A 23,080-nucleotide genomic window follows, 5' to 3' on the forward strand; every position below is an offset into this window, starting at 1 on the left:
GAGTTGATTCGTCAGTATTGACGGACGGATAGGTGCTCCACAGGTTTACGAAAACACCTAAACAGGTCACTGTAATGAGAGCCATATTCCACCTTCACTTGCCTAAGTTTAGTGTCGTTTAATCCCGAGAATTTGAAGCCCTTGCAGACTTCTAGACTGGGCTTATAACTCTAGTTCCTTCCTGTTTTATGCTGGTGTCTTGATTAGCTTACTCTTCGACCCTGAAGATGGTGGAGACATGTTCTTCTGAAACTTCGCTTGACTCCTCTGGACTACACAGCATTAATATCCCTGAAATTTTAGTAAACTCGCTACAGGTAAACAGTTGATTTGGCAAGTTTAGTGCATGTCCTAAGGGGTTCGCGAGATGACTGTACAGCCACAGCAAAAATCGCTCACGTTTTCAGCTCCACATTATTCGTTTTTGTTCAGTGCTTTCCAATTGTTATGGAAACCAACCCTCACAAGAATGAGAAACAAATTTCTCTTTGATTTTATAGTTGGTGTCCATAACAAATAGAAAAGCAAAGAAGAAGTTCTGGGAAGAAGTAACCGACTACTTTTTTTGATACGACACTGACCGATTAGAAAACGACTCGTCAAACAATTCTTATATTTTTGTATGTGAATTATTTGCTGCGGTAATCTTTTTACCGAGCCTTTGCCTAGCAACGATACACATAGAGACGTACAGACTGTCGGGACGTATTTGTGAAGTACGCCATTGAGATGAGCTCAGGTGCCATGATAGACATACCAAGTTTCATGAAGATTGGTTCGGGGATTCAGGAGTTGATAGGGGGGATGCACAGACACACAGACAAAATGGTGATCCCTTAAGTCTAAATAACTAACTTCATGGAGCTGAGCCCTTCTTGAGAAGCCACCACTTATGCAGCTACTCAAGAATTTCCCAGCATTTTATGGAACCCGAAGGTTCATTACCGTGTTCACAATAGCCCTCCACTGGTCCCTATCCTGAGCTAGATCAATCCAATCCATACCATCTTATCCTATCTCTCTAAGATCCGTTTTAATATTGTCCACCCACTTACGTATTGGTCTTCCTAGTGGTCTCTTTCTTTCCGGCTTTCCCACCAGTATCCTATAGGCATTCTTGTTCTCACCAATTCGTGCTACATGCCCTCCCCACCTCATCCTCTTTGACTTGATCATTCTAATTATACTTGGAGAAGAGTACAAGTTATGAAGCTCCTCATTGTGCATTTTTGTCCTACCTCCTGTCACTTCATCTCTCTTCGGTCCAAATATTCTCCTCAACACCCTGTTCTCAAACACCCTCAGTCTGTTCCCCCTTAATGTCAGAGACCAAGTTTCACACCCAAACAGAAAAACAGGCAAAGTTATAGTTTTGTATATTTTAATTTTTATGTTTTTGGACAGCAGATGAGAAGACAAAAGGTTCTGGACTGAATGGTAGCAAGTATTAACCGAATTCAATCTCTTAATTTCCTCCTGAATCAGGTTTTGATTTATTATCGTCGTTCCAAAATATCTTAACTGTGCCACATTTTAAAAGGATCTGTTAGCTATCTTTATGTCATGATTTTGCCCTGCATTCTGGTGACGAGACAGCAACATATACTTAGTTTTCTCTGTGTTTACTTCTAGACCATGTCCAACGCGTCGATTGTGGGACGATTTTTGGTAGATCTCATAGGCGTATTAGGAAATTATACGTGAAAAGCATGTAAAGTCACTTGTAATATAATATGATTAAATTCAGATTTTGAAAGAAAAATACGCGTTAAAATAGTCTGTACTTTCAATGTATTTTGCTTTTACAACAAACATCATGTGTCGTGTTATTTTTACCAATATTTTTGCTTAAAGCGAGGTAAGACAATACGAGGGGGTGGTAGATCACTGACAGTTTTGACACTAAAAAGTCGATCACAACCTGTTTGAAGTTGGACATGCCTGTCCTAGACGAACCTCCTTACTAGCATCAAGTTTGTGTGTCCCAGTTAATTTCATTCCCACCTGAATTTAAATGGGGTACATCAGCCTATTTTTATTTTTCCAAAATAAAGAAAGTAGGCTAAAAATAGATGCAAGTCTATATGAACTCCAGGGACATGGGCTATATGTAAGAGTTATGTGGAGTTCAGTAGCAACGCTGGTACCGCTGTTTGGTATGTATCTTGTTACTGACCATTCAGACCAGTTTAACGATACCTGGATGGGGCCCTTTCAGAGACCACACACATGGCCCAGTGCTGCTGGTTAAGATCCCCCCCTCCCAACTACCTTCCTTTCACTTGCTACAACAAGGCTGTTTGAACATTTGATTGTACAGTTCACGGAGCTAAATTCAACAACAGATATCCCTCCTCCTGACATGCACCGCGCGACCAATAGTACCTCCTTGCCTACGTGCCTAAACCACGCCCCCATAAGGTCCGTGACGTAAAATGCTTGTACTCCCCTCCAATGTGATATCACTTCCCCCACCACATAATTTGTCAATCAGTACTCCGACCCCCTAACTCCGCCCCAGTATCGTGATCGTGGCGCGAAGAGGCTGCCATCTAGCGGCGATCGCTGGCAGCACGCAGGGTGTGGAGAGCAGTTAGTCTGCGTGAGAGTGTACAGCAGTTACCACGGGCTGGTGATGGCGGGACCGAGTTGTGGGTAGAACTGGGGCACTGTGTGTTGTGTTGCGTGTGTTACTGGGGAATGTTACTGGGGACAATGCAAGAGGACGGGCCAGGCGCCCATATGCTCCTCGTTCCTACAGTGAAAACAAGAGCTACAGACTTTTCTATCGCTGCGATTATGGCCCGCGGGCCGCGTGGTGAGAGACGAGCTACCTGCGGCGCGGCGGCGGCGGCGGCGGCGGCAGCTCATCACTCCATCGGTTTGCCAACTCTCGGTAAGTTCGTCACTTGATGCTGTTTCATACGCGGACCAGAGTTCGTGCACCGGGAACAGAGAAAATTTCGGGGTAGAACTAATAGCCTAATCTCTTTAATACGACACGGACCGCATAGAAACGACGAGTCCAATAATTCTGTTGTTGTGTGTGTATTCGTTGCCGCGGTAACGTTTTTACGAAGTCGTTGCCTAGCTGCGATGGGAGGATAGACACATTGACGAGAAGGATTTATGAACTACGCTGTTGAGATGAGCTCGGGTGCCATGATATACATGCCGAGTTTCGCAAAAATTGGTTCCGACATTGAGAAGTTATGGGGGACACACAAACACAAAGACAGCATGGAAATCGCACAATTTTATTTTATTTTCCAAAATGGGGGAAGTAGGATAACAACAATATATCTGAGCCTACTCTGTGACGTCTAAAGGTAAGGAAAAACAGTACTATCAGAGTTTGTATATGCCTAAACCCACACGTACGTCACAGGAAAACGGACAGACAGAGCCCGCTTCTGGAATATCGTTTGGAATCAGTAAACACTATCCTATGAAAACACATCGATTCTGTTTCCGTCTTTGTATACAAGAAAGGGGACCCAATTTATGGGCTCCACTTACGAGTAGGCCTCACAGAACTAGTGGAGCCTAACATTTTCTTCAGTATTTAGACGCTTAAAGAGCTGATCTCCGAAATGTCGAAGTCTTAGGTCTTCATATTTTTAACTACAGAGCGAAACTTGCCGAAAGTAAGCAGGTCTGTTCGTGTGGCGATGGAGGAGAATTGCCATTAAAATCTTATTTTATTTCGGGCACAAATTTCGGCAAACAGGTCACGTGTTTTGTCATAATCTAAGCTGGATATTCAATTATGGTCCCAGATCATGAGAACAGAGGGGCGGTATTAATTTTTCACGAATTTTTATTTCTAAAGCAAGACAAAATTATTTATTACATTTAATTAAATTGATATACAAAACCTGGAAACAAAATATAAATTTAGCTGTTATGTTATCCTAATAAATCTTCAAAGACAGGGGAGCGAATTATAAATGTTCGGGCTGAAGATACCGCAGAACTGGAAATGCTTATTTGATTTGCGGCGGGACTCTGAAAATTTTTGACAATATCTGTATCATTATTTTGGATATTGTGTTATGTTGAGCATTGTCTATTGTCTACTGTTTATTAAATGTACCCCAGAAAATGGATGATATTCAATATAGGCCTAATATTCATATAATTATAAACCTACGCTTGTGAATCTCATGTTTTTTTTTTTGCAGGTAAACTCATAAGTTCATTTTCACATATTAAAACAGATGTTTAATGTGCCCTTGTGAACCTACAATACGCCGCTACTCTCTCTTGTTGAAAAGAGTTTCATAGTGCAGGAACTGAAATCTCCAAATTCTCACTTGTCACTTCGGTCGTAGTAAAATTAACGCCATGAAGATAACGGATTGGAGAGGCTAGGTGAATATTTAATGTGTTCTTAAGAAATGCTAGCTTCCTACGTTATTATCCTTTATTGTTTAGTTTTAATTTTTATGCTGTTAGGCCTAGAAAGATGTCTTAAATCATGTCTATTAGTTTCCTGGTACACAGAGGTCATAAGTTTAAAATAACAGTATAAATTACAAAAAGATAAAAGAGTTCCCTTCCAGTGCGACTGGTGAAGATTTTTCTTATTTCAATTCCTCATGCCCTTACATGTTTCCGTCCTTAGAGACCATCATCAGATGGACAGTGATACAGTTTTGAAACCACTATTACAATAGGTGTTCTGAGTGTTAAGATATATATATACATACAATACACAAATGGAGACAGAATCCAAAGTTTTCACAACTACAGCGGCTTTGGATTTTGTATTCATTTGTGTGTTGTAAGCATTGTATGTATATATATCTTAACACTCAGAACACCTATTGTAAAGTGGTTTCCAAACTGTATCAATGTCCCTCTGATGATGGTCTATAAGGACCTAAACATGCAAGGGCATGAAGAATTTAAATAAGAAAAATCTTCACCAGTCGCACCGGAAGGGAACTGTTTTATCTTTTTATAATATTGTTAGTGTGATGGAACAGAATGAAACAAATCAAATTAACATATAAAATTTGATTGGTTACATCTGATTTACTTGAATGGAACTGATTCCTCTTCCGTAATACAGAAAATTGTCAAATGCAAGTGTTTTAATAAAAAATACAATACGTGTTTAAAAATTGTAAGTACTTTACATCATTGGAAGTGAAATGAGTTTTGAATAGACATTTAGGCTATTCGCTTTGCGCAGAATTCAGCTTCATTCTAATCAGAAATTAACTCGTTTCCGTCTCGTTAAATTTATTTAAGGAAAATTCATTTTATTGCGCCAATTGTGATTGAAACGAAATAGAATTTATAATATATCGTTACAATTTTTGTATTATTTTAAATCTTCGCTTCAGAATTGACTGAATGCCAGAAGTTAATATGTTTATGGCACGCACAGAATTGAACTGTCTAATAGAAGGATCTGATTGCGGTAATCACAGGTTCTGCAGAAGATAATTCACAAATACAGCCGGAGATATTCATAGGTCATAAGGTCACTACAGTGCAAAGCGAGAAAATTGTTTGAAATAAGACTCATTTCTCTCCGATGCTAAAAAACGTAGAGACCCAGTAACATTATGTGTGTACGCTGGTAGGGAATAATCCAAATAAAGTCTGAATATATAAATATTTCGTATACAGCAGTAATATGTAATTCAGAAGTATGATTAAATTTTATTGTACGGAAAAATTTATTTTTCGGACTCAAAATACGCATATTTTTTACAACATAAATTAAATTATAAGTCATAATATAATAAATATTTATCATATAACAGTAATATACAAGGCACAAGTACTATTGAATTTTATTGTATATCATAATTTATTTTTCTAACTCAAAATAAACATTTTTTTCCCACACAAAATAAACTATAAATCTTTGAACAATGCCTTAAATGCGCCAGCAAAACTTGGAAGCCTATATATGCTAGTAGTCTCGTAAGTTATTTAAGTTATTTTGCGATCTTTTTCTTTTCACACGAATAAAAGCATATGACGCAATCCAAAATTTCTGGCGCCTAGTGGCCTTCAAAATGTGTATATCTACACGTCTTAATTCTAACGTCAGTGAGCCTATTTCTTGAAGTTTAATTAACACCGTTGGAGGTTTTGTGATTACAAAATTATGGGCCGTATTTTGGGTGTGTTCTGTTTGAAAATGAACGTAGTTCTATAACAACTGTTTTACGTCCATCCTTTGTGTTAGTGTAACCCACGTATATTTATAATAATGTTATATTAACATGTACGAATACAATAAAAATTATTACTGTCCAAATAAAATATTTGATTTTAAATGAGTAATTAGAAAATACAGACAGTTTTTTATAATACATTTACGTGAAACTCTCTGTGACATTAAGTTAACAGAATTTTAAGACTGTGTCATGAAGTCTCAAGAAATTGCCGTCATTTAACCCTTTAAAAGCCCAATGGTCGATATATGTACCATCTGCTTTAAAGTACCGCAACTCTGTATTGTGCCCACAGTAAACAGCGACTGCTTCCGTGAACAGCATTAACCGGCTGGGATTTGTAGTGATGACGCAATGTGTTTCCTGTGAGGTACGGACTGAATTCTTATATACCATTTAGAAAAAATCCGTCCTTAACGGTTTATCTCTGTTCTTTCTACCCCAGATTCAATAAGGGAGTGTATGCATTGCACCCGTAGATCACGTTCTACGCGGGTGGCTGAAGGCACCCGGTCTTGGCTAGGACTAACTCCCTACCGTATTGCCGCCATGTGTCGCAACCCCATAACTAATTATTTTCAACATGGCGATCAAACCCTTATAAGATATCATAATTCATATATCGTTGAAGTGGTATTCGTCCATCTGTATTGGTGATTACACTCAGAAGGGAGGAATAAATTATTCGGCGCAAGAACTACTGATGCTGCAGTGACGTGATCAGGAAATTTGCGGTCTTGACAGTAATGACTCGCTATAACGTTGTCATGACCACGATGAGCTTAGTACAAATATTGTGTTTCTGGACATTATCCATCGTCCTGTCTTTATCTAAAAACCGTCCTCTTTTATTTTTTAAAACACGTTTCGGAGACTGGATTCCATCTCCGTCTTCAGGTAAAACCTACTCAGCTAGGCCCTCAGAAGATATGGGACTAGCTCTACAGATTGGGCCCAACTGAGTAGGTTTTACCCGAAGACGGAGACAGAATCCAGTCTCCGAAACGTGTTTTGAAAAATAAATAGGACGGTTTTTAGATAAAGTCAAGACAATTGATAATGTCCAGAAACATAATATTTGTACTAATGTACCATCGTCACAACCTTTTAGGTCTTAATCACGATTTACGTTGCTTTTCCCCAGTCACACAAAATGGATTAGGACCAATTAAAAATCTTTATTTTCTTCGCTGTCAAGTGCGTGAGATTTAGCTGCCCGTAAGTACCGGTGTGTTTTGTGTTTACTCCAGTGTAATACCACATTTTCTCATATTTAGCGACGTCTGATATTGGCGTAATATTAATTTGAAACGCTTTAGTAAACAGATTGGTTTATTAGCTACGCTTGGTGGAAGTATCGAATTGGTCGACGGAAATTGCGGTAAAATTATCATCAAATATAATGTAGGTGCTACGTGTGAATTTCTAATGCCGTAATTTTAACGGACAACGTGTGAAATTGAGGGAATGTCCTTACGTGTTGAATTGTGAGGAGAAGGGAAATAACAAAACAAATTTTCATTGTTGTCGATAACGTGTACGACATGAAGCAGTTTTGACTAAATCGGTTACGCTTATCACAACAATTACAGTTAATAAACTGTAACATGCGAACCTTTATTGGTATCCTGCGTTTATTGTGTGTAGGGCATGCGACTTAATGTGGGCATATAAATTATTACATCGTTTGAAATAATGACGTTATTTAAATGAGATCGAATTCTTTTTCACCTGTGAAGCATAATTTATTGACATTATTGTTGAAAAATTATAACAACACTGATAAGTATATTACTAAGAAGGAATAGAGAAAGGAATAAAGCAGTGACATGACACAAAAATATTTAATTCATGTTTAGAATTAGTATGTCAGAACGAATTTAAAAGTTAGTTTTTTTATGATACCAAAACCGTGCAGACTAATGTAATTAAAATTAATTTATGAACCGCACGTGTAGTAGTGCCTGGGATTAGGCTCTCTACCCGAATTCGACACCAAATTAACTTAAAAACAACAAATCCTCTAAACCTCTGACTCCTTGAATGGGGGATCGGTCTGTCGTCAGGCCTTTAGTTAGGCGTAAACAGATAAATGTTAACACACCTTCCCGAGTGAGATAGACATATGTCATAATATTACACTGATTTTAATGACATTAAGTACGATATTTAGGAGTAGGGATAGCTCAGTCAGTATAGCGACGGATACGGAGTTTGAGTCCCGGTAGGGGCAAGAATTTTCTCCATGTCTCCCAGGCCGGCTCTGGGGGCCACCCAACCTCCTATCCTTTGGGTACCAGGACACTTTCCTCGGGGGTAAAGCAGCCGGGACGTGAAGCTGACCACTCACCTCCAGCTAGTGCCAGGGTCAAGAAAGCTGAAGTTATACCTTCATTCCCCCATACACTTAATGGCCTACGTAAGGTAAAGGTAAAGGTACCCCAGTGCTTAACTATTTAACCACTACGCCATGAAGACGTATAGGGGAGTGGAAGTATAGGTCCACATAGAGGTATAGCGACTGGCTACGGGATGGACGACCAAAGGTTCGGAGTTCGAGTCACGGTAGGGTCAAGAATTTTCTCCACATCATTCCACCCCGCTCTGTGGCCCACCCAGCCTCCTATCCAATGAGTACATGGGGCTCTTTCCCCGGGTTAAAGCGGCAGTGGCGGGAAGCTGACCACTCAACTCCAGCTAGTGCCGAGGTCAAGAAAGTGTGGATCTTCATGTCCTAGTTCTTAATTAATTAAACACAGAGATAAATTTACCTTATCTTTACTTTTATGTTATTTGTTTTCTGTACATATTAAGTAGTTCAGATTTAAGAAACACGGTTTTCCTCCTGAGGCTCCCAAGACCCATGTTAACTTCCAAATGCACCGTCAAGCCCTCCACTTCTGTTCTGTAACTTAGCTTTAGTTTCATAGTGTGAATGCAAATGCGTCCGGTCTAGAAAACCGAAATTAACGGCCGCGGGGGTCCGTTGCCCTGGCCACGCGACACCCTCTATCCGCAAAAGTTGGCACTAACTTCGTCGACAAGCGGCGGTGACTCGGCAGGTATAGTTCGTTTGCGGACTAAAGCCACGGAGTTGTTGAATGTAATTGCTTAGCGTAACGTAACGAACCATTTGCTTCGCGACACACAAAATTGTTTGATTTAACAAATATAACTTCATCCGTAAATGATCAAGTCAAGGAGGATGAGGTGGGCACGGCATGTAGCACGAATGGGGGAGAAGAGGAATGCATACAGGATAGTGGTGGGAAAACCAGAAGGAAACAGACCACTGGGAAGACCAAGGGGTAGGTGTGTGGGCAGTATTAAAATGGATCATACAGAGATAGGCTGGGATGGTACGGATTGGATTGATCTGGCTCAGGATAGGGACCAGTGTAGGGCTCTTGTGAACACGGTAATGAACTTTCTGGTTCCATAAAATGATGGGAAATTCTTGAGTAGCTGCAGAATTGTCTGCTTCTTAAGAAGGGCTCAGATCCATAAGTAAGTAAGTAATCTCATAGGCCGCGCCATAGCTCAAGCGGATATTAGCTGGCTTCCCACCGCGGCGGCCCGGGTCGATCCCGGGTCTGGTCAAGTGGGATTTGTAGTGGACAAAGTGGCGCTGGGTCATGTTTTTCCGAGTACTTCGGTTTCCCCTGCCAATCTTCATTCCACCAATTGCTCCACAATCACCCTCACCTATCATCTGGGACTGGTACAATAGGCCAGAAGTGACCGAAGTACAAGGGACTCAGTCCCACCCCACTAGCAATTAAAAAAAAGTAACCTCATCTGTTTCCAAAAGGCGAGTTTTGTCTGTGTACGAGAACCCGTCATTCTACATAAACCAGAGGCTGGAAAAAAGAGAATCAGATTAAATTGCAGCGTAACTAACCATCAGGCCTAAATCAGATCCTAACGTACAACATCGCCACTTACGGCTGTCAAGTGACGTTGTCAGAATAAACCTATTCGTTTAGCGAAACCATTTCTCTCGGCTGATATTATCTTAGTCCTTTCCTGGCAATGTTTTCTTTCATAAAATTATATACCAATAGATGCTAAATTAGTGGCTAGATGCGTCAAATATAAAAATAAAAATATATATTATACTTGTATGAGCCGATGAGAGTTGCCTCGCGGTCAAAGGCATGAACCGTCTTCGTCCGCTTGAACACTGAGATCGTGGGTTCGTATGCCACTTGAGGCATGGATGTCTGTGTGCGCTTATTCCTGTGTGTAGATAGCGGTGTTGCGACGTGCTGATCCCCCGTCAAGGGAGTTCTACCGACTGTGTATAAATTAAGATACTGAAAAAGCGGTCAATGTCCACAAGGGCTGTAGATTCATAGACAGACAGATAGAGAGATAGACAGACAGACAGACAAAGCTGTCATTGAACACATGACAATACTAAGTCTAAACGTAATAGAGATTGCTGGCAGATTTAAAATTTTTGAAAAGAGAAGCGATTATGCTGCAGACATATAATATTTTTCTCGTCCGGTATAAACATGCATATTTAAAAGTAATGCTTTAAAACCAAGTGGTTACTATACGTGCCACCCGCTGTAAGACACTGAAACTCTGCATTCTGGCCACAGAGTGTATCTGTGTGTTCCGTATGGTTCTCACAGTAAACAGCGACTGTTTCCCTAAACAGCATTAACCGGTTGGGCTTTGTAGCGGAGACGTAATGTGTTTCCTGTGAGGTACGGACTGGATTTGTATATATGATTTAGAAGGTAGTAACGTGACTTTGAACTTGACTCAGTCTTTAGAGGCTTAATAAGTAGACTGACCATAGGCGTGTAGTCCTAACGTTTGCCTAACGAGTGAATATTGAACTAAATATAGGCCCCATATTCTTCTACGTAAGAAAGTTGTGAAATGTTAGATTTACAATAGTTTTTACGTAATTTCAGGTTGCGGACAGTTAAAAGAAATGTTGTTTGTGGATTTCATACATAATCAATGATTTGTAGTTTATTTAACGACGTTCCAATTAGCTCAGATTACATTAATAAGTAATGAATTGGAAAGGAAGCGGTAGTGAACTAATTTAAAGGATTATCACAAGGCCGCGCCATAGCACAAGCGGTTAGTCGCTGGCTTCCCACCGCGGCGGCCCGGCTTCGATCCCGGGTCTGGTCAAGTGGGATTTGTGGTGGACAAAGTGGCGCTGGGGCGGGTTTTCTCCGAGTACTTCGATTTCCCCTGCCAATCTTCATTCCACCAAATCCTCCATCTTCATAATCATCTGGGGCAGGTACAATAGGCCAATCAGTGGCCGCCGTGCCGTGTGGACCCATCTGGACTCCACCCTCCACTGAGCGAAGAAAAAAAGTATTATCACAGAATTCAACTTTGAAGTATTTTAATAAAACCACGAAAAATCACATTGAGTGTACTTGGTTTCCCGGCCGGTATCGAACCGAATATGTCCCACATACAAGGCTAGACCGTTCCCGCTGAATCGTCTCAGTGGATGAGTTTTAAAACTCTTATAATTTTTTATTTGTTAAGTGCGCGTGTTTTCTTTTGCCGTTTGATTAAAATTGTTATCACCGTGAACGACGCAAGCAAGGACTGGGATATTATCGCAGGGGCTCCGTTTACTTCTTTCGTATAAATTTTGTTAATAGCAGGTGGATAATTTGCAGCGTAATCGGCTTTTAGCTTTATCTCAGCAATTACTGCACTGTATCGCGGGGAGTTAAGTCTGTTGTAGGGCGCTCAGGTTGCGTATAGGTCTCAATCGGGCTCCATGCAACGTACGAAGTCAAAAACATGACAGGTACGTTATAATAAGCACGCCTCGAGGATGTTTGGCATTAAAACGATGCTTTTGCATTACAAATTCATACCTGGTCTGACAATAAAGTTCGCGAACTCATCGATGTAAAAGTGCTACATAACTAATTACTGATTATCACTGTTGGCGCCTTCAGCGTACTCCCTTTGGGAAGCTATGCATTAATGCCAGCACCTAGTGCACCCTTCAAAACAATTTTGGATATGGTTTTGTGGAATGGCCTTCATAGCTGCTGTCGTATTGCTCATGACGTCATCAGTGTCATGAAAATGCCTTCCTTTAAGTATTTCCTCTGAGCAGAAAAAAGTATCTTTGGGCTCGATCCGGTGAATCGGGAGGGTTGTTCCAGCACAGCTAAGAACTCCATCATAGACAGCGCCGTGTAAACAGGTGCAATGTTGTGAAGCAAAACACCGAAACACATTCAGACAATAATAGGCGCCACTCAAAAAGAGACAGCCCTAGATCAACAACAACACAACTATGAAACGCTAATATACCAACGTCATCAAACCAAATTGAGGTTTCTGTCCGTTTCCTGCTACGGCAAGCACATGGTGGCGAGTTCGCGAACTTTATTGTCAGACCTGGTGTGTGCAAAGAGTTTTCTAAATTTTTAGTACCGAGACTCCATTGAATAAAAAATATGACTAAAAATTGACTAACTCCATAGAGTTGAATCCTCATTGAGAAGTCAATAGTTGCTTAGTTACTTAAGAAATTCCTCTGAATATTATGAAAACCGAAGGTTTATTACCATGCTTAACATCAGCCCGCCTAAGAAATGTGAGTCCTGTCCACGTTAAAATATCCCATCATGTTTGTTTTAACATTCTTTTGATATTACTATTCCATCTGTGCCTTGGTCATAAAATCATATTTTTAGTTCTGGTTCCATACTGAAATTTTGTACTAATTTCTCTTACCTCTGAAGCTTGCTACACGTCCCGCCCATCTCATCCATTTTTATTTGATGAGTATTCACCAGAGGAAAGAGTCCCCAGTTGTCATTAGGCAAAAGACAGAGTGTTCCCCAGAAACAGTCTGAACGCTGTGGAGAAATGAATCTTCTTTACCGAGAATCGAACCCCTGATTTCTTATCCGTCCCGCCCCTAGCCCGTTCCTATACTGCCTCTGCTAGCCTGGTTCTTTTAGTTACCGTATTTACGCATGTATAGGCCGCACATTTTTTGCCAAAAATTCAAGAGGAAAACTGGGGTGCGGCTTATATTCGAAATATTCGAAATCACACTTCATTTAAAAAAATTAACGTTGCCAAATTTCGGAATAATTTCTACTCCTGAAATAATATTCCAAGAAAATTATTTTTTCTATAATTTCTGTCTGAAAATTGTGCTGCGGCCTATACACGCACGCGGCCTATGCATGCGTAAATACGGTATTATTGGTATTTCTAGAATCTAGCAGCGTTCAGGAACCCAGAATATCATAAGCTGCAGAAGGCAGGACTGCATACCGTGAGAGTAATGACATTTATGTTTGCAGTCACACTTGGTCACGTGGTTGCGTTGCCAGAGGCCGCCGCAGTTCGAGGGACTGTCCGGAATTTCGCAGATTTATCGAGACACCTGTTTTTAGTCACTTGTTGTCGCTGACATGGACGAAACGATTTATAAGTTCGCGCATGCTCGAAGACGTCTTCTACTCCCGGTGCCATAACGACCATTCGACGCCAGTGGAATTCCTCGGAGAGTCCCGTGGTTCGTAACGCGTGCCTGTGTTCATGGTTGTTTTAAAAATACCTCAGCTTAGCTGTGTACCTGCGCAGTAAAGATGTATCAATAGACCAAACATGGTCTGAAATGGGTTAAATTGCCCGTTGACACCTCTACCTTCGGTAAAACGTATGGAACAGGATATTACTGCGGGCTTGCGGTAGCGTAGTTGATTGGGGCACTATGCTACAAGCCTGAAAGTCACGGGTTCCAGACCCGATGAGGTGGATTTTTTTTTCAATTTACGTAATCCTTCCATCCGCACTATGACACTGGGTTCGACTCAGCCTGTAACAGAAATGAGTACCAGGAATCTTCCTGGGGGGTAAAGGGCGGCCGGCGCGTAAGGCTGACCTCACCGCCATCTGTGAGTCGATTGTCTAGAAACTGTGGGAGTTTCGACGTCTCACAACCCTACGGGCCTCCATGGCTTGTTACAGAGATAACTTTTTTTTTTCCTTGGCACTACGGCCGCAGTGGGCCTAGGCCTACCTCCGTGAACTTCTCTGACAGAGATAACTTTACCTTACCATTTTACCGGATGTTACTGTTTTTATTTCGGAGGAATGTACACCTCCATCTTCAGGAAAACACCTAGATCTGGAGGGAATCGATATATTTTTGCCAGAATACACAACGCCACATTCCAGATTACCTTCTTATTAATAATTGCTGCTATGAGAACTTCAGATATAGCTTAGGAAACTGACAGCAAGTGATAGAATTATTAATTATTGGGATTAATATTTTATGGTTCTGAATGATGAGATCTCAGGAGAATATATGGGCCTAAATGACTAGCAGGCGGACCACGTGAAAATACATACACATTATTGGTCGAGAAATCTGAAGTAAGGATACCACTTGGAAGACAAAATGGTGGATGGAAAAGTGAGTCTTCTTGTAACAGGTTAGGAGGTTGTGGATTTGATTCGTCTGGTTCAGGATAAGGATTAGCCGCTGGCTCTTGTGAGCAAGGTAATAAGCTTTCTACCTGATAAACAGTCTCCAGTTATAAAAATGTGATTGTTAATATTAATGACGGTACGCAGTATTATCAAGAAACTTCAATTCTAACTGTTCTCTTACGTCAATATTAATATGTATATTCATATAAAATGCGATGCGGCCTGCTCTACAGATTTATGCAGTTGCGTTTCTCTTTAATCCTTTAGCTACTGAGTCAAGAGTCGGAGTTACTTGACGACTGGCGGTTTACCGTCTTGGCACCAAGACCCTTTGAGATTCACGACCAGATTTTTTTTGCAAAACTGAAGCCTTTTAGTCATAGTCCTTATGTAACATCCACTGTGGAAAATTGGTGTGTTTCTTATGAATACGCTTCGACTTTTTGAAGTATATTTATCGCACATAGAGCGTGTTATAGATCTGGCTTCGCCTTGTCCTATGTTGCAAATAGGATTCTGTATGACTTATGCTTGTTGCCTTCACAATTGTGTGCTATAATCGTATACATACGGAAGGCTCAAATCCGTGTGCAAATCGTGGACCTGTGTTCACCTTGGAAAATTTCCAATGGTGCAGAGGACCTTGTTTTGGAGGCTTTGCAATTTAAAGAGGTAGGTGTATGCCACTAATTCCCAGGCGGGACAAGCATAAATCATTTCTGATCCAATCAGTGCTTCATGGAGGGTGAGTTTAATGTTAGCGCTTAAAGCTCGCTATAGAATAAGGAGTAGATTCTAATAAATGATCTGAAGGCCTTGACTTCAATTATTTCTATATGCAGTCTCCATGTAATCCTCTTATCGAAGATTACACCCAGATATTTTACATGATTGACGAAGGGGACATTCCATCCATGTAAGATGAACCTTAGGGGGCATAAGTCTATGAAAAAAGTAGATCGCCTGAGTGTTATCTTTATTTGTTTTTATGTTCCAGCGCTCACACCACTTCTCAGTATCACTGAGACCTCGCTGCAGCTTTCTGAAAACGTAACCCTCTTTGCGGTCTGTCGCATATATACAGGTGTCATCAGCAAAGAGACCTAGAATGACACCAGGAAGGAAACTTGTGGCACCCCTGCTTGTATATCCCTTGGCGTAGACATTTCACCTTCGATCGAGACTTTGAATTTTCTCTGAGAAAGAAAAGAGTTACTAAGCTCAATAAGAGTGAACGAAAATTTTAATTTAGATAATTGATATAACAAAACAATGTACCATGTTGTATCAAAGGCTCTTTCAATATCCAGGAATACCACTGCCATAGACATGTTATTGTTGAAATTTAAGGTGACATAATCCGTAAGCCTCATACATTAAAGTGTCGTGTTGTGACTGGCACGGAAGCCAAACTGGCTCGCATTAAGCAGGCCTCTTTCTTCACTGTGTCTTTGGACTATTTTAAGAATAACTTTCTCGAATAACTTGCCTGTTATGGACAAGAATGTAAGCGGACATATATTGTGATGGAATTGTGGGCCCTTACCGGGTTTCGGTAAAGTTATAAATTTTTGCTCCCTTCCAAGGCTTTGGAAAATGGGACAGCCGAAAGCAGTGATCAAATAATTGTGTTAGATGTACCACTGGTCTTCTTGGAAGAAGTCTAATGCATTCGTTTGGAAAACCATCAAGTCCATAAGCCTTTCTGAGTTTCAATGTTTTACTAATTTCTGTATGTCATAAGGTCTTAACATTTCCCAAGAGGGTGTCCTCTATAAATGGCAGCAAAGCTTTGACTAATCTCCGTTCCTCGTTCATGGTTTCGTCACACAGGTCATGAGATGTGAACTCGTTTTCTAAAACTCCGAAATCGCTGTGGCTTTCTCGATGGAGTGATATGTTAATTCCTTGTAAATAATATATAAGAGTTCAGTTTGTACCTCACAGGAGACACGTCTCCGTTACAAAGCCCAACCGGTTAATGCTGTATAGGGAAACAGCCGCTGTTTATTGTGGGAACCATACGATAATTCACATATACACTCTGTTAGCAGAAAGCAGAGTTTTGGTATGTTAAAGCAGGTGGTACGTATAGTAACCACTGGGCTTTAAAGGATTGAACCGAACGTCAAGGTTGTCTTTTCATATTCAGGAAGGCCTCATTTCAAGTATCAACTTCAAGATCGGCTGTTCTGTCAAATGTTTGCAGTTTTATTCACTCCCTTCACATAAATAACGGGATTTTATAACTGCAGTTAGGCCACTACCACTTCCTTCCCTATCCTTTACAATTCATTATCCACTAGTTATCCGACCCTAGAAAACCGAAATCAACGGCCGTGGAGATCCGTTGCGCTCACCAGACGACACCCTCTATCCGCTAACGTTGACACTAACTTTCACGAACAAGCGGCGGTCGCTGTGGTTCGTTTGCGGACTAAAGCCACGGAGTATTATCAAATTAATTTTAGTCACTCGAATACAAATACAAACAGATTTGTGTTTGCTGTAGAAAATTTGAGGAGACATTTTCCTTAGATTGGGGAATACCGGGTTTATGGACTTCTCCCATCGTCTAATGTTCTAGAGTAACACAAGGTTCCTGCAAGTAGATCGGTTTACGCGCCCACACGATATGTTTGGGAGACACCTACTCGAATGGACCCTTTAGAATGAGTTGTTTTCGATCAGTGAACGTCGCGTTAGACGAAGGACAAGGTTCAGAAAGTCCATAATCTGAAACATAATGCTCCATCGTTGAAACCTTTTAGAATTTATTTAGATTATATATTAGGGGGAAAAAGATATATGCAAGTAACCATAACAGACGTGTACTGTAAGTATATACATATTCTGTATAGTACAGTATTTAAAACTGTACAAGTATGCAATTCAGTTTAAAATTGGACAATGAGGAGCTTCATAACTTGTACTCTTCCCCAAGTATAATTAGAATGATGACGTCAAGGAGAATGAGATGGACGGGGCATGTAACACGAATGGGGAGAAGAGGAATGCATATGGGATATTGGTGGGAAAGCCGGAAGGAAGGAGATCACTGGAAAGACCAAGACGTATGTGTGTGGACAATATTAAAATGGATCTTAGAACGATAGATATGATGGTATGGATTGGATTGATCTGGCTCAAGATAGGGACCAGTGGAAGGATCTTGTGAACACGGTAATGAACCTTCGGGTTCCATAAAATGCTGGTGAGTTCTTGAGTAGCTGCACAACTGGCGGCGTCTCAAGAAGGGCTCAGCTCCATTAGTGAGTGAGTGATGCAATTCTGTTTAAATTATTTGTAATATTTTTGCTAAAATCTGTATTCTGGTTTTTATGTAGATACGACAATTTTTAAAGCAAAATGACAGAATGAGCTGTTTAAGGCTTAATTTACTTGTACAGCTTAGGAAGTGAAGGACGCCTTGAAGCGGTAAGTCGTTCATACATATCGATATAATTTTATGAGAGCACCAATGTTAGAGAGAAGCCGGGATAGCTCAGTCGGTATAGCGACTGACTACGGGCTAGTAATTAGCGTGTTTTATCCAATACACTGATAATGAAGATGGCCCAGTAACATTATCACACATATATGAGTGACTGTAGACAAGGTTTGGATTGGTAATTAGATTTATTGAGCACTTACACACATTACTTATAAGTACAAGCAGAGCCACCGCTAATCTCCACAATACACGAATCATCACAACACGCTCGTCCTTTTCCAGCCTGCTTTGTCTTCACGGGCCTTTCCCTGGCAACGGCTTCTAACAGTGGAGATTCTTCAGCTTCACGCGATCAAGCCCTCTCTTTACAGACTCCCGCACGGAACTGACTTGGTCGCACCAATCGTCTTCAGGATAACTCCTCGGTACGGCCCACGTAGAAACATCCAGTTTCCAAAAGTATCAGTATTGTTGCGAGTCGATTCTTTGCTGCGGGAAAGTGTTTACCGAACCGTTGCCTAGCAAGGTCTCTGATATATTCGCCTATCTCGCTGTTATCACACAGTAACGTCTCTACATGCTACAATACGTTCGAAACATATATTCGATTAAATTAAATTAATCGTAGACTAATAAGATGATGATTGTGTTAATAGTCTCGAATGGAATTTGTACTCGTAAAACCCGATAGGAAGCCAATCACAGTGGCTGCGCGGTCTAAGGCATGAACTGTCTTCGCCCGATCGATCACTGGGATCGTGGGTTCGAATCCCACTCACGACATTGATATCTGTATGCGTCTATTCTGTGTATAGTTAGCCGCGTTGTGACGTAGGAGTCCTACGCGCAGTGCATAGGATCAGAAAACTGCAAAGGGCTGTAGAGCCATAGAGAGAAAAATGCATCAGGATACAGAAACCAGAAATTGCTGCTTAAGATTTAGAATTCGTTGAGANGAAATGAAAAATAAACATTTTATTAACACTTCCAATTTGGAAGGAGAGGAGTCCTTGTTCCTGAACACAGCGGGTAGCGAGCTTCCCCGTTTCTGAAGCAATAATCCCCTGCCGGATTTGTTTACCTGCCTCCTATCTAATGGGACTAATCAACAACTAGAACGTGAGGGATTTACACCCCACGAGCTTCTCTGCGGGCGAAAATCCCTGCGTCTTGGCAAAGCACAGATGAGACCTGTGTTGACGAATGACAAGATTTCCCGAGGAGATGACATAAACTAGAACCGCCTTCGTTGTTAGAATTTATAGGAGTTTGCCGTGAAAGCCAGCCGTCTAGAGACGTTGCCAAGTTTCTGTACAGGTATGAGATGTGAGGAAATGAGATTCGACTCAACAGCTAGAGCTGTTTTGATAACAAAAAAAACAGTGAAAAAATGATGATAACTACTGTAGACAGTAGATGTCATTATGGGTTATAATTCTAGTTCTAAATCTAGAACTGTGAGCTTAGCAGCGAAAATTAAAGTATTGCACAATAATCGGATCACAGATGGCGGTAAGGTTTTCAAACTTACACGCCGGTCGCCCATTAATCCCAGGAAGGTCCCAGGCACTCATTTCTGTTAGAGGCTGAGTCGAAAGGGCCATAGTGCGGCTGGAAGGATTAGGTCAATTGAAAAATCCAATGACCTCATTGGGAAACTAACCTGCAACCTTCCTGCTTCTATTAATCCTTGAAATATTGAATTTGCTCTAAATAATATATATATGAATCCAGTTCATACCTCACAGGAAACACATGTCTCCGCTATAAAACCCACCCGGTTAATAGTGTTTAGGGAAACAAACGCTGTTTATTGTGAGAGTCGTACAAAACACAAATACATTCTGTAGGCAGGATGCTGAATTTTAGTGTGTTAAAGCAGGTAGTACGTACATAAACCACTGGGCTTTGGCCGCGCCATAGCTCAAGCGGTTAGCCGCTGACTTCCCACCGCGGCGGCCCGGGTTCAATCCCGGGTCTGGTCAGGTGGGATTTGTGGTGGGCAAAGTGGCGCTGGGGCAGGTTTTCTCCGAGTACTTCGGTTTCCCCCCCTCCAATCTTCATTCCACCAATTGCTCCACAATCATCCTCACCAATCATCTGGGACTGTTACAACAGGCCAGAAATGGCCGCAGTGCAAGGGACTTAATCCCACCCCACTAGCAATAAAAAAGGAAAACGCTGGGCTTTAGAGGTTAAAATGACTGCATGAAGCGAAGAGTTTCAAATATAATTGCTAACGTTTAAAACCGTAGTCATCAAGTTAATGCTAATATGTGAACAAAGATAGGAAAAAAAAATATTACGTAACATTTGAGGCGTTTTTAGATATTTCATCTATGAAATTAATAAATGGTAAAATTATGATTTCGCTTTTATGGCAATCCCAGGAAACAGAGCGAGAAACTCTCAAAAATACGAATTTCGCTTTTTGTAAATAGTGTCCGATATATTTGTCCGAGTTTAACGATAATTGCAATTTTGTTCACAGATTTAATAAAACATCTCAATATAAACTGTCAACGCAGATCGATCTGATGGGAGCCACTTTGTTTCATGCGGACAGACAGACGGGCGTGATGAAAGTAACACGTACTTTTTTTTTTTTCAAATTCTTGCGAAGGCGCACGAGAAAAGAATTTTCGAGTTAATACGCGTACTTATATGCTGTTTCCAAGCCTGGGCACAGATTTGTGTATTTAATTTTTAGATGAATGAAAGGGATTCTTGCCTTCGTACATTTTACCCTTTTAATTTTTAACTTCATTTTTATGTGAAAATGGTGTCTGATTAGTGAGTAAAATTTGTTCTCATTTAAACAATAATATCACTTTTCTGGGTAATACTTGTGACGAAAATAATGGGTTCTAATTCGGATCATTAGATTTATTAGAACGTCTGTTACACACTCTCTCAATTACAATCAATAGAGCGCCATCGCTGAGTTACACATTTTACAGTTCACAGTTGCACACGCACTAGGATTCTCCGCCTTTACTAGTCGTCTCCTGGCAAACGGATCTCAACACAGAACCTATCACTTCAAATCACTATGAATTCTTGTCATTTCTTCTTCAGTCACTCTGTAATCCTCTGTCATAATCTGTACTCAACTAATTTTCACAGTTCGCCAAGGGCACGCTCCATTCTCATCCTTATACTCTCAACTGCTCAACCCTCCTGCACTCTCTTTAGCTGCAAGCGGACTCGGTTATATAGCCGCCGCACGGAAGACGCAGAAAACACAGTTCTATTGTAGCATAGCGCAGACAACAGAGAAAACAAATCACATGATACCTACTTCTATAGTCCATTTGCCCGCTGACTGTTGCCTAGCAACGAGCTATAAACTTTCGTCCTATTGTTGCGTGCGCGTATCACGGGGAGTTTATCGAGCCGTTGCCTGGCAATGCGTTGACACGTCACAATATTATCCGTAATAACTGGTAGTATGTACATTCGTATATCTTGCAAAATATTTCGAACTCCAAGACATAACAAAACTTGTAGGCTAATCCCATTTTTGGTCGAAATCTTAATCATTGTCGAACTTGACGCCGGTACCGCTAGTTTGACACCCCTGTTTTTAAAGCAGTGTTTATAATGTGGCACTGACAAGGGTAACGACACTGCGGAAAGTGTGGAGAATCACACGGTACTGCATTTCATCTGACGGAATAAATTGACATCCTCTCCGAACTGCGCAGTTTGCAAGTAACACAGTTTGAATTCTGGCTGAATTTTAATTTATTTAACACAGCCCTTTCAATTAATTACACTATAATAGGTAATATTAAATGTTTAAAAATATAGAGAGAGATGATTCTGTCCTATTTAAATATTGCAACGTGTTTGCAGTTGGTACTTCCATGGGAACGCAATAACAGTGAGCCGTTGCGTAGAGAAGGCAACAACAACGAAACAGCGTTTCCCCGGATATGGACAATTATACATAGAACATCAGTTACGTTAGCCTGTTACCCTGACGAGATTCGAACTCTGTACTATTGGAGTACAAATGTAAAGTACCACTACAATACCAGTCTACTCTGCAAATTTATTTAGGGACGTCTTCTCCATAAATTACAATAATCTAATAAAAATTCTTTTAACAGATTTCGAAAATATAATTTTTTTGTGAGGGGTGGGAGCTAATCTGAAGGGTCCAGTATTTCAGAACTGGAATGTACATGAACGCCGAGCACCGGTATATGACGTAACACTTAAATCCTGAACACGAATGAAGTTGGTGTGATCGTTCAAGCACATGCGAGGTGCACGTGTACGTTCCAAGGACCACTCATATTCGCTTTGTCTGAAGACGTGTAAATCCGTCAAAATCTCGTCATGGCTTTTTCCACTTCCACGTTTGTAACACGAAATTATTCTTATGCTTAATTGTGTAATTAAGCACTCTGCCATGAAGACATTTAACGAATGTGATTGAGAACAGCGTTCTGAGGAGAATATTTGAATCGAAGAGAGATGAAGTGACGGGAGTTTGGAGAAAACTGCATAATGAGGAGCTTCATAACTTGTACTCTTCTACAAGTATAATTAGAATGATCAAGTCAAGGAGGATGAAATGGGCAGTGCATTCAGAACGAACGGGGTAGAAGAGGAATGCGTATATGATTTTGGTGGGAAAACAAGAAGGAGAGAGAGCACTAGGCAGATGTAGACATAGTTGGGTGGATAATATTAAAATGGATCTTAGATAAGTTAAGGTGCTGTGGACTGAATTGATCTGGCTGAGGATACGGACCATTGCAGGGCTTTTGTGAACACGATAACGAACCTTTGGTTTCCAGAGCTGTTGGGAAATTGTTGAGTAGCTGCACTACTCAAGAAGGGCTCAGCTCCATGTAGTTAGTTATCCATGAATAGATACGTTGAGTGGAGGTATAGCTCCACCACTCTTGATCTTTGAAATAGATAGAGTTGAGGTGTTATTTTATTC

General features: G+C 40.8%; 1 protein-coding gene across 1 annotated transcript in view; it reads left to right on the forward strand.

The window, feature by feature from the left end:
- Positions 1 to 2,539: 2,539 nt before the first annotated feature.
- LOC111864698 (T-box transcription factor TBX20) overlaps positions 2,540 to 23,080 on the forward strand; it is a 157,947-nt gene continuing 137,406 nt past the window's right edge. The window contains exon 1 of the mRNA XM_023852140.2: positions 2,540 to 2,896. Coding sequence (XP_023707908.1) covers positions 2,701 to 2,896 — 196 coding nt within the window. The 5' untranslated portion in view covers positions 2,540 to 2,700. The remainder of the gene's footprint in view (positions 2,897 to 23,080) is intronic.

Source organism: Cryptotermes secundus, unplaced genomic scaffold, assembly GCF_002891405.2.
Source record: "Cryptotermes secundus unplaced genomic scaffold, Csec_1.0 scaffold441, whole genome shotgun sequence".
NCBI lineage: Eukaryota > Metazoa > Arthropoda > Insecta > Blattodea > Kalotermitidae > Cryptotermes > Cryptotermes secundus.